General features: G+C 44.0%; 1 protein-coding gene and 2 non-coding genes across 3 annotated transcripts; all 3 read right to left on the bottom strand.

The window, feature by feature from the left end:
- Positions 1-5,818: 5,818 nt before the first annotated feature.
- TRNAE-CUC lies at positions 5,819-5,891 on the bottom strand. The gene has a single exon. It is a non-coding gene; the product is annotated as a tRNA-Glu (tRNA).
- Positions 5,892-8,332: 2,441 nt separating this feature from the next.
- TRNAE-CUC lies at positions 8,333-8,405 on the bottom strand. Its single transcript has one exon. It is a non-coding gene; the product is annotated as a tRNA-Glu (tRNA).
- Positions 8,406-9,721: 1,316 nt separating this feature from the next.
- On the bottom strand, positions 9,722-11,919 carry LOC123441836 (cytochrome b-c1 complex subunit 9, mitochondrial). Its single transcript, XM_045118048.1, has 3 exons — positions 11,679-11,919; positions 11,534-11,581; positions 9,722-10,080 (listed from the first exon to the last, which is right to left on the bottom strand). Exons 1-3 carry the CDS (start codon positions 11,769-11,771, stop codon positions 10,030-10,032), a joined length of 192 nt encoding a protein of 63 aa, XP_044973983.1. The 5' UTR covers positions 11,772-11,919; the 3' UTR covers positions 9,722-10,029.
- Between the last annotated feature and the right edge of the window lie 347 nt (positions 11,920-12,266).

Here is a 12,266-nt window from a genome sequence, read left to right as displayed (position 1 = left end):
TGTAAGCCCTATCTTGGTCGTGTATGCCTCTAGTTTGATTCAGTTGTGCCTGCCGCTTTGTTCTTCTCTGCATGTGGAATTTGAGTATTTGCCTAGCATATTCATGTGCAGAAACTAATAAATTACAGATCAAGGGAAAGTGACGCAAGTGGTAAATGACGAATCAGATAAATTACAGATCAACAAGGTTCTGGCACAATGATGAATTGTGGAACTGATATAGTAAGTATCACATATTAACAAGGTGTTCCTGAAAAAGATGAAATATTAATAAGTTACAGATTAACATGGTGCCACAGAAACCAAAAAAAATTCACATTTTAATTAGGCTTTCCGTACTGATTATTCCTCGTCTACGTTATAAATTCACATTTCAACATGAAAAATGTGCTGCATATCCTTTTCTCTAACTCCATCTCGCATGCTCAGAGGTCAAGCATCCCATTGAGATTCTTGGGGCAGAGCTTGATCAAGCCTCTCCACCGCCGATAGTGCACCAGTTTGAACAGGCCCTAGATCAGAACAACAAGGTAAATTCCTCCTAGTAGCTTCGCTTCATATCTGATCACCGATATAGTTCGACAAAGATTGTCCACTAAACTTTAACCTGGCATTTTGCAGATTGACCGCTTCGTGAAGATCTTCCCGGGCGTGGCCCACGGCTTCGCTTGCAGATACGACGCCAACGATGCGTTCGCCGTCAAAAACGCGGAAGAAGCTCGGGCAGACATGCTCAGCTGGTTCAACAAGTATCTGAAGAAGCACCAAGAGCTTTCGCTCCATGAATCTTAGAAACTCGATAGTCTCCGGCTGTTCTGAATAAGTAGCTTCTTGTTTTGAAACAAGCGTTTTTTCATTGGTTAAGAAGTATAGAATTAAGCATCCCTTGCCTTTCTGAATAAATTGCACGTCAGTGCTGAACTTGTAAGCCCTATCTTGGTCGTGTATGCCTCTAGTTTGATTCAGTTGTGCCTGCCGCTTTGTTCTTCTATGCATGTGGAATTTGAGTATTTGCCTAGCATATTCATGTGCAGAAACTAATAAATTACAGATCAAGGGAAAGTGACGCAAGTGGTAAATGACGAATCGGATAAATTACAGATCAACAAGGTTCTGGCACAATGATGAATTGTGGAACTGATATAGTAAGTATCACATATTAACAAGGTGTTCCTGAAAAAGATGAAATATTAATAAGTTACAGATTAACATGGTGCCACAGAAACCAAAAAAAATTCACATTTTAATTAGGCTTTCCGTACTGATTATTCCTCGTCTACGTTATAAATTCACATTTCAACATGAAAAATGTGCTGCATATCCTTTTCTCTAACTCCATCTCGCATGCTCAGAGGTCAAGCATCCCATTGAGATTCTTGGGGCAGAGCTTGATCAAGCCTCTCCACCGCCGATAGTGCACCAGTTTGAACAGGCCCTAGATCAGAACAACAAGGTAAATTCCTCCTAGTAGCTTCGCTTCATATCTGATCACCGATATAGTTCGACAAAGATTGTCCACTAAACTTTAACCTGGCATTTTGCAGATTGACCGCTTCGTGAAGATCTTCCCGGGCGTGGCCCACGGCTTCGCTTGCAGATACGACGCCAACGATGCGTTCGCCGTCAAAAACGCGGAAGAAGCTCGGGCAGACATGCTCAGCTGGTTCAACAAGTATCTGAAGAAGCACCAAGAGCTTTCGCTCCATGAATCTTAGAAACTCGATAGTCTCCGGCTGTTCTGAATAAGTAGCTTCTTGTTTTGAAACAAGCGTTTTTTCATTGGTTAAGAAGTATAGAATTAAGCAGCCCTTGCCTTTCTGAATAAATTGCACGTCAGTGCTGAACTTGTAAGCCCTATCTTGGTCGTGTATGCCTCTAGTTTGATTCAGTTGTGCCTGCCGCTTTGTTCTTCTCTGCATGTGGAATTTGAGTATTTGCCTAGCATATTCATGTGCAGAAACTAATAAATTACAGATCAAGGGAAAGTGACGCAAGTGGTAAATGACGAATCGGATAAATTACAGATCAACAAGGTTCTGGCACAATGATGAATTGTGGAACTGATATAGTAAGTATCACATATTAACAAGGTGTTCCTGAAAAAGATGAAATATTAATAAGTTACAGATTAACATGGTGCCACAGAAACCAAAAAAAATTCACATTTTAATTAGGCTTTCCGTACTGATTATTCCTCGTCTACGTTATAAATTCACATTTCAACATGAAAAATGTGCTGCATATCCTTTTCTCTAACTCCATCTCGCATGCTCAGAGGTCAAGCATCCCATTGAGATTCTTGGGGCAGAGCTTGATCAAGCCTCTCCACCGCCGATAGTGCACCAGTTTGAACAGGCCCTAGATCAGAACAACAAGGTAAATTCCTCCTAGTAGCTTCGCTTCATATCTGATCACCGATATAGTTCGACAAAGATTGTCCACTAAACTTTAACCTGGCATTTTGCAGATTGACCGCTTCGTGAAGATCTTCCCGGGCGTGGCCCACGGCTTCGCTTGCAGATACGACGCCAACGATGCGTTCGCCGTCAAAAACGCGGAAGAAGCTCGGGCAGACATGCTCAGCTGGTTCAACAAGTATCTGAAGAAGCACCAAGAGCTTTCGCTCCATGAATCTTAGAAACTCGATAGTCTCCGGCTGTTCTGAATAAGTAGCTTCTTGTTTTGAAACAAGCGTTTTTTCATTGGTTAAGAAGTATAGAATTAAGCAGCCCTTGCCTTTCTGAATAAATTGCACGTCAGTGCTGAACTTGTAAGCCCTATCTTGGTCGTGTATGCCTCTAGTTTGATTCAGTTGTGCCTGCCGCTTTGTTCTTCTCTGCATGTGGAATTTGAGTATTTGCCTAGCATATTCATGTGCAGAAACTAATAAATTACAGATCAAGGGAAAGTGACGCAAGTGGTAAATGACGAATCGGATAAATTACAGATCAACAAGGTTCTGGCACAATGATGAATTGTGGAACTGATATAGTAAGTATCACATATTAACAAGGTGTTCCTGAAAAAGATGAAATATTAATAAGTTACAGATTAACATGGTGCCACAGAAACCAAAAAAAAATCACATTTTAATTAGGCTTTCCGTACTGATTATTCCTCGTCTACGTTATAAATTCACATTTCAACATGAAAAATGTGCTGCATATCCTTTTCTCTAACTCCATCTCGCATGCTCAGAGGTCAAGCATCCCATTGAGATTCTTGGGGCAGAGCTTGATCAAGCCTCTCCACCGCCGATAGTGCACCAGTTTGAACAGGCCCTAGATCAGAACAACAAGGTAAATTCCTCCTAGTAGCTTCGCTTCATATCTGATCACCGATATAGTTCGACAAAGATTGTCCACTAAACTTTAACCTGGCATTTTGCAGATTGACCGCTTCGTGAAGATCTTCCCGGGCGTGGCCCACGGCTTCGCTTGCAGATACGACGCCAACGATGCGTTCGCCGTCAAAAACGCGGAAGAAGCTCGGGCAGACATGCTCAGCTGGTTCAACAAGTATCTGAAGAAGCACCAAGAGCTTTCGCTCCACGAATCTTAGATACTCGATAGTCTCCGGCTGTTCTGAATAAGTAGCTTCTTGTTTTGAAACAAGCGTTTTTTCATTGGTTAAGAAGTATAGAATTAAGCATCCCTTGCCTTTCTGAATAAATTGCACGTCAGTGCTGAACTTGTAAGCCCTATCTTGGTCGTGTATGCCTCTAGTTTGATTCAGTTGTGCCTGCCGCTTTGTTCTTCTCTGCATGTGGAATTTGAGTATTTGCCTAGCATATTCATGTGCAGAAACTAATAAATTACAGATCAAGGGAAAGTGACGCAAGTGGTAAATGACGAATCAGATAAATTACAGATCAACAAGGTTCTGGCACAATGATGAATTGTGGAACTGATATAGTAAGTATCACATATTAACAAGGTGTTCCTGAAAAAGATGAAATATTAATAAGTTACAGATTAACATGGTGCCACAGAAACCAAAAAAAATTCACATTTTAATTAGGCTTTCTGTACTGATTATTCCTCGTCTACGTTATAAATTCACATTTCAACATGAAAAATGTGCTGCATATCCTTTTCTCTAACTCCATCTCGCATGCTCAGAGGTCAAGCATCCCATTGAGATTCTTGGGGCAGAGCTTGATCAAGCCTCTCCACCGCCGATAGTGCACCAGTTTGAACAGGCCCTAGATCAGAACAACAAGGTAAATTCCTCCTAGTAGCTTCGCTTCATATCTGATCACCGATATAGTTCGACAAAGATTGTCCACTAAACTTTAACCTGGCATTTTGCAGATTGACCGCTTCGTGAAGATCTTCCCGGGCGTGGCCCACGGCTTCGCTTGCAGATACGACGCCAACGATGCGTTCGCCGTCAAAACCGCGGAAGAAGCTCGGGCAGACATGCTCAGCTGGTTCAACAAGTATCTGAAGAAGCACCAAGAGCTTTCGCTCCACGAATCTTAGAAACTCGATAGTCTCCGGCTGTTCTGAATAAGTAGCTTCTTGTTTTGAAACAAGCGTTTTTTCATTGGTTAAGAAGTATAGAATTAAGCATCCCTTGCCTTTCTGAATAAATTGCACGTCAGTGCTGAACTTGTAAGCCCTATCTTGGTCGTGTATGCCTCTAGTTTGATTCAGTTGTGCCTGCCGCTTTGTTCTTCTCTGCATGTGGAATTTGAGTATTTGCCTAGCATATTCATGTGCAGAAACTAATAAATTACAGATCAAGGGAAAGTGACGCAAGTGGTAAATGACGAATCAGATAAATTACAGATCAACAAGGTTCTGGCACAATGATGAATTGTGGAACTGATATAGTAAGTATCACATATTAACAAGGTGTTCCTGAAAAAGATGAAATATTAATAAGTTACAGATTAACATGGTGCCACAGAAACCAAAAAAAATTCACATTTTAATTAGGCTTTCCGTACTGATTATTCCTCGTCTACGTTATAAATTCACATTTCAACATGAAAAATGTGCTGCATATCCTTTTCTCTAACTCCATCTCGCATGCTCAGAGGTCAAGCATCCCATTGAGATTCTTGGGGCAGAGCTTGATCAAGCCTCTCCACCGCCGATAGTGCACCAGTTTGAACAGGCCCTAGATCAGAACAACAAGGTAAATTCCTCCTAGTAGCTTCGCTTCATATCTGATCACCGATATAGTTCGACAAAGATTGTCCACTAAACTTTAACCTGGCATTTTGCAGATTGACCGCTTCGTGAAGATCTTCCCGGGCGTGGCCCACGGCTTCGCTTGCAGATACGACGCCAACGATGCGTTCGCCGTCAAAACCGCGGAAGAAGCTCGGGCAGATATGCTCAGCTGGTTCAACAAGTATCTGAAGAAGCACCAAGAGCTTTCGCTCCACGAATCTTAGAAACTCGATAGTCTCCGGCTGTTCTGAATAAGTAGCTTCTTGTTTTGAAACAAGCGTTTTTTCATTGGTTAAGAAGTATAGAATTAAGCAGCCCTTGCCTTTCTGAATAAATTGCACGTCAGTGCTGAATTTGTAAGCCCTATCTTGGTCGTGTATGCCTCTAGTTTGATTCAGTTGTGCCTGCCGATTTGTTCTTCTCTGCATGTGGAATTTGAGTATTTGCCTAGCATATTCATGTGCAGAAACTAATAAATTACAGATCAAGGGAAAGTGACGCAGGTGGTAAATGACGAATCAGATAAATTACAGATCAACAAGGTTCTGGCACAATGATGAATTGTGAAACTGATATAGTAAGTATCACATATTAAGAAGGTGTTTTTAACATGGTGCCACAGAAACCAAAAAAAATTCCGTCGCCAGGACTTGAACCCGGGTCTCTCGGGTGAGAGCCGAGTATCCTAACCACCTAGACTACGACGGAGTTTGCTCTTAGAAATCGAGCACGACCTTCAATTACGTGTGAAGGGAGGGCTATAAACGGAAAAATCAGGAGATGGGAGTTGGCAGCGGGTACGCGGTGCGCGGAGGCCCAACACATTTGCTGTGGGAACCTTTGCTATGTGAGAAACACCAGGTGAGACGGCCACACGCTCCCTTCCGTCTTCCTTCTCTTCGCCTCCCCCTCCGCTTGAGAGTCGTTCAACACAACCCGATTTAATCCCACGTCTCGATGATGAATAAAGAGATGCGATTGGAATCTCCTTCTCCTTGTATATATAGTCATGCGGTCGTTGGCTAGGTGCCGCTATTTGGTGTTGTGTTGTTGGGATGCCAACCACCAGAGCTTGTCAGAGTGGCCAGTGGTCGTCTTGTACTTCGACTCCAAGGTGGAGGGAAGTGGAAGGTGCCGAATCCAACAGAATCCTCCTCAAGATGTGAAACTACGAAGAAGATAGACGGCCCGTTTCAATGAAGGTGGATTTGGAGAGCCTATGACACCCACAATGGTTGGCTAGTCTTCTTCTCTTGAATCTTATTATGGTTGAAGGGCAGCCCGTTTTATTTCCCTGACCCGGCCATCTCCTTCTATTTCCTTGACCATCATACCGCAGAGGAAGCAATGCGGCTTCTGTGCGGATCCCATGTTATGCAACTGCATGGAGCACGTGGGACCAAGTGGGCTCATCCCCGGCATCGATGGTCTTTGTTATGCATGGAAGTTGTTTCGGATCCGGTTATATTTCCCTTTTGCATCTTGAGGTTCTTGCAGAAATCGGGATTAAGCATTGCAAACAGTCACGTTTTCATATCGTCAGGGGCGCGCACTCCCTCCTTCCCTCCCTCTGTCGTCGTCGGGCTATGCCTGGGGGCCGACGACGGTGGCGAGGGACTCCCTCTCTCCCGTGTCTCGGGGGTGGTGCGGAGCCCCTACAAGTGTGGAGGCGCGGCTGATCTAGTGGAGCGGCGGCGATGGCTGCGGCGACGACGGCGATGGTCGATCCTGCCTCGGGCGACGACGGCTGCAGGCACGTCGGACAACCCGGTCATGGGTGGCGGTGTGCGGCGGTTGGCCTGGTTCAGGCGGCGATGTGATGCGCTCAGCAGCAGTGACGTGCCACGTGGTTTCGGATGGGCGGAGGCATGGAGAGCCTGGTGAACAATTCGATCAGATCTGTTTTGGTCGGTGTAGCCGGCGGTGGAGATGTAAGTCATATCTGGCCGACAGGTGCTACGTTGTTGCATGCTTGCTCGGTAGGTGCTACGCACGAGAGAACTTCTAGAGTTTCCGCATCGGGATGGAGAAGCGCAGGTCGGTGGCCTCGACCGGTGCAGGACTGACATGGATGATGCGGATCTCTCTCCTGAAGATGGGACAACGACTCAATGATGATGACAGCTTCTAAAACGTGTGTGTACGTTTTAGTTTTGCTGCACCAGTTGTTAGATCCGATACATTATATAGATGGATCGGCAACGAAATCTGTTTCAGATATGGGGAATGATAGCATACAACTCAAGGTTGTAGGTGTGAGTGGTTACTTCAGATGGCTTGATGTATGTTTTATTTAGATCTTTACGAAATAATTAACAAAGATGGTTCTATGCATCGATTGATGCACAGGACGGGTGTCGTTGTTTTGTCACGATAAATATCCTCGTGAGAGAATGTAACAACCACTCTAGCCCAGTATTCTGCATAGATGCAATATCTGGCAAAGACCACACCTCAGCCATTGTTTCCCAAAGAACTCGTCATCGACAAAGTGCATGAAAAGAATCCTCCATCTCAACTGCACAAACCGGACAAAAATCACTAGTTTCTACTCTAGTCCACGGCTATGCTTGTTACTCCAAGCAGGTAGGGAATTTGTTGCAGCTCTCCAAGCAAAATCACGGACCGATAGTGATACCACACACTAGACCAAATTAACTTTCAACAGGAGCGGCGTCCATCAGGATGTGCGCTCAATCCAATCGCCGTATCTCGATGGGATTCCTCAAACCCGAATTGGTAAGCATCTTTAACTGAGAACAAGCCGTACTTACCACTTACCAGGACGGCAGGGCCCCAAACAAGAGTGTCCCCTTCAAGCCGCGGCGCGACGTTTGGATTTTCAAGATCTTCTTAACATCTGCAGCCATGAAATATCGTTCCAGGAAGTTTATATTCCCAGAACCATACTCTTCTCGTTTAGAAGCTCAGAAACAAAGCGAATCCTGCAAGTACCTTTAAGAGTGATTGGTTTGTAAGAGCGATGTGCAGCGTGTCACCGTACTAATCTTCCAAATTAGTAAAGGCAAGCTATCCAAGTCCATTCCCTCTCACATGAGAGCAGCCCATCCAGAATGCCTGTGACCGTGACATGGCTTGAGAATGCCCCTGACGGGTCTGGCTCAAAAGAACTACAAAAAAAAAAAACCTTCCGTCGCCGGGACTTGAACCCGGGTCTCTCGGGTGAGAGCCGAGTATCCTAACCACCTAGACTACGACGGATTTTGATTTCTTGCAGAATGTTGCGTTGAACAGCTATATCCTTGTGTCTCCATTGAATAGCTAGGTTCGTTTTGCCAGGTAACGGATTACAGAATTTGCATGCCTGCACAGAAATGTGAATTGAGATATAAACTTATGGCCGATCAGATGAATCAGGTCAAGGCGTGAGCATATCAAGTTATCAACAATGCATGTTAGTTTAGATGAAAGTTTCCAACAGTAATAACACGCTTTCCTTTTTTCAGATGATACCAAGCATCCAAAGAAATAGGCACTGAATCTAGTTTTCCAGCAACACTGAAGTGTACCAAGAGGCAAGGAGTAACGAAATAATAGGCGTGCACCAGAATTGCCAACTAGGACCTGTTCGGATCCAGTCCACTCCACAACTCCGCTCCGGGAGCGGGAGGAGCGCGCCAAACGCTGCAACTCCACGGAGTCAAAAGAGTGGAGCGGAGCCGATCCCAGTCAGATTTGGCGGAGTCCCTAAAGTCCGACTCCCTCCCCGAAACATACCTGTTCGATCCCCTTCATCCTCCCTAAAACAACTCGAGACATGGAACCCTAGCTCTCTGCCGCCGCTACCCCTGCCGCCAGATATTTGCGAGGGAAACCGAAATATATTGGGGTTCAAAAAATAAGGAATTCATGTGCCTTTAATTGGACATCAAACTTTTCTTTAATGAACAGGGGTGCAACCACAGTTCCATTTTCATTGAAAAGCGAAGCCACACCGGTATAAAAGCATCTCCAACAGCCGTCCAAAAAATACCCCGCACGCTAAAAAATTCTTATTTGAACGCCGGAGGCTGAAAACAGCGCTCCAACAGAGGCTATAAAATAGGACACGCACAAAAAGCGTCAGCGCACGCTGCAAATGTTGGATGCGCTAGCTTCCAGTCTGCATATTTGGGGCGCCGAGTTGTGCCCTTTAGATTGAGCGCCATATTTTGCAGATCCTGTTGAAGCAAACATTATTCCGTACGCTAAAAACACTATTTTAGCGCTGATTAATTTTTTTTAGCGCGTCTGTTGTAGATTCTCTAAGATTACACAGTTCACCCTGCAGGAATGAAAACTACCAAACAACTGAAAACTAGGGAATGCCCATCTGAAGTACCAATCTGCGAACACCCGGGTACCTAAAGACAATAACCAGAACTGGGCCAGCAGAGATGGGGCGACAATAGCTCAGAACCCAGAACATTAGCTCATGGCGTGATCATATCAAGTTGCAACAATTGATGTCAAAAGGTTGACACATAATGTTGCGGACAACTACAGCACAATCTCCTTCAGATGAATGCAAGAAAAAATATATACCACCCAAATCTTCATTAGCTTGTCCAAAAGAGATGAGCAACAACATGGCAATTACATATAAGACATTAGAAAGAAGTCCAATTCATAATTTGGATAGTATTGAACAGGTTCCAGAGCGACCAGAAATAGCAATCACTTTGCTGTGGAACAGGTTGGTGCCATAGTGCTCAAAGGGGGTGAATAACACCCAGCAAGAGAGTTTTACAATATTATTGTGCCGAAGGAAAATGCCAAAACATGGAGCTTTATAAGGAGACTAATTTCACTTCAAAGACCACGGGAAGTTCGGGCTTCAGTGTCTTCACTCCTCAACCGGCCTTTGCCCCAGAACTGATATGTCTTGATACCGTTTCTGCATTTCCAAAGAATGAAGAATTATAAGCCATGTGGCCCCAGCATTTGAAGCATTTAGCATATGAATTAACTAAGCAACACAAAGTCATACACAATCCTACTCAATGAATGAACAATGAGGTAGCTTAACTAACTAACATACAGCAAGAATGAACAAGTTTCCTGTAAAAGATCCACCAGCATCCTTTGCTAAGCTAAAATGTGTAGACAATCGTTTCTGTTCCATTGTGCAAATTTATACAAGAGATTGCACATATGAACTATTGAAAGTAGACAGATTCAGAAGATATGCAGCTCACAGTCAGAAATATAGACTGACGGGAGTTTAAGAAAAAACTGCAGAAGGTTCGCTAATTGGAATAATATGATGCTGAGTTAGGTTACTGAAAAAACTCCTTATATTCTACTACTACATAAGTGTGAAACAAGCATAGAGAGGACATAAAATAAATATTACTCCCTCTGTCCCAAAATAATTGTAGTTGGGGAGAATTAGAAATAACTGTAGTTGGGAAGAACTAATCTAGTTCTGCCCAACTACAATTATTTAGGTACAGAGGAAGTAGTTACCATATAGGTAATCGGAAAACAGTGTGCAAAATATGCTGTGCCAACACATCATGAATATGCATCCATATAGTTGTTCTTCGTGATTGTAAAAGCTATGAACAAATTTGTGAGTCACACTCATCTATTATGTATCCTCGGTCAATATGCTATCTGATGTAAATCTGTATGGAATGTGCATTCCTCTCACCCAAATTGTTAGTCATACGTGAAAAGAATATATATGATCTGTGGTCCAGGACATCATTAACATCCCTAATACACACAATACACAATTACATAGCTTGCCGAATTTAGCTATTTACAATATATCACCAAGGCAATCCACATTGTCAAGAAATTACTGGAGACATTACACACAAAACAACATAAATAAGTATCCACATGCAGAGAAATCATGCATTTAACGAGTATGAAATGCCGTGCCTACTAAACCAATACTCACTTTTGCTCAGTGCTACAAGATCGAAAGAACATAAGAAAACCCTGACCTTGGAATGAACAATTGGCAGAGCATACCACTTTCAATGCGTTTTTCAGAAGAAGAAATTATAAACCTAATGTACTTTTCTTAACGATTTGGTTGATGCAGCAAAGATCAAACACAAACAGGTGTAATTCATATGTCAAACAAAGTAAATCAACAGAAGTAAGAAATCAAACAATGTGAAAATGCCCTCATTTCACAGGAAAAACAAGAACCACACAACATTATTCCAACTTGATCTTCAAAGCCAAAAAAAATACGAGAAACATGTCCCTGGCATAAGAATGAGGACTTTTTCCGTACTATCCGAATCAGAGATGCAAGATCTGGCATCCCACGGATCACGAAAGGTCAAACGAACAAACGATAGAGGAAGGCCCCGGAGAGAGAATATTACCCCGACGTTGTTCATCTCCCAGACCCTGTTGACGCCGTAGTCCACCAGCTGCAGCCAAATCAAACCCAAGAGATTACGACGCCGAATCGAACAGCGCGGGTGGGCGCGCAGATCTGAAGATGGGGATCGGGAAGGGAGGGGTTACCCGCTCGCCAGCGAAGGCGCCGGCGACGACGAAGGTGACGTACACGCCGTTACGGCGCATGACCACGCGGTACATGGCGTCCCAGAGACCCATCGTCGTCGGCGGAGGCGGCGGCGGCGCGCGCGGGGGACGGTGGAAGATTCGGTACGCGACGACGGACGAACCAGTTGCGATTGACGAGCGTTTCTGATGGGAGTTTCGGGGGACCTCAGGCCATTTCTACGGTGTTATCTCTTAGATGGGCCCATCCTGAGGCCATCCGGGCCATTTCGTGTTTTCCAGCTCGTTAGCCACGTCGAACACGGGCGGCCCACTATCACTGCGTGATTGGACGCGTCTACGTTCATTTTACTTTAACGGAAACACTTGCCTCACTGGATATCTCAAAAAAAAAAACTTGTCTCACTGGACTGATAATTTCGAGGCTTGCGCCTTGCAAAGCACGCTTCCTCATTAGGTATTGGTCGTCATGTTTGACTCTTTTTTTTTTTACTTGCGATTCTTTACAACCCTATTTTTCCTGTAATCTGTAAACATCCTTTTGATTGAACTAGTAAAAGGGTCCGTGCGTTGCAACGAAAGAAAAAA

Source organism: Hordeum vulgare, chromosome 1H, assembly GCF_904849725.1.
Source record: "Hordeum vulgare subsp. vulgare chromosome 1H, MorexV3_pseudomolecules_assembly, whole genome shotgun sequence".
NCBI lineage: Eukaryota > Viridiplantae > Streptophyta > Magnoliopsida > Poales > Poaceae > Hordeum > Hordeum vulgare.
The sequence above is the reverse complement of the archived record's forward strand: the minus strand, read 5'-3'. Positions and strand labels throughout refer to the sequence as shown.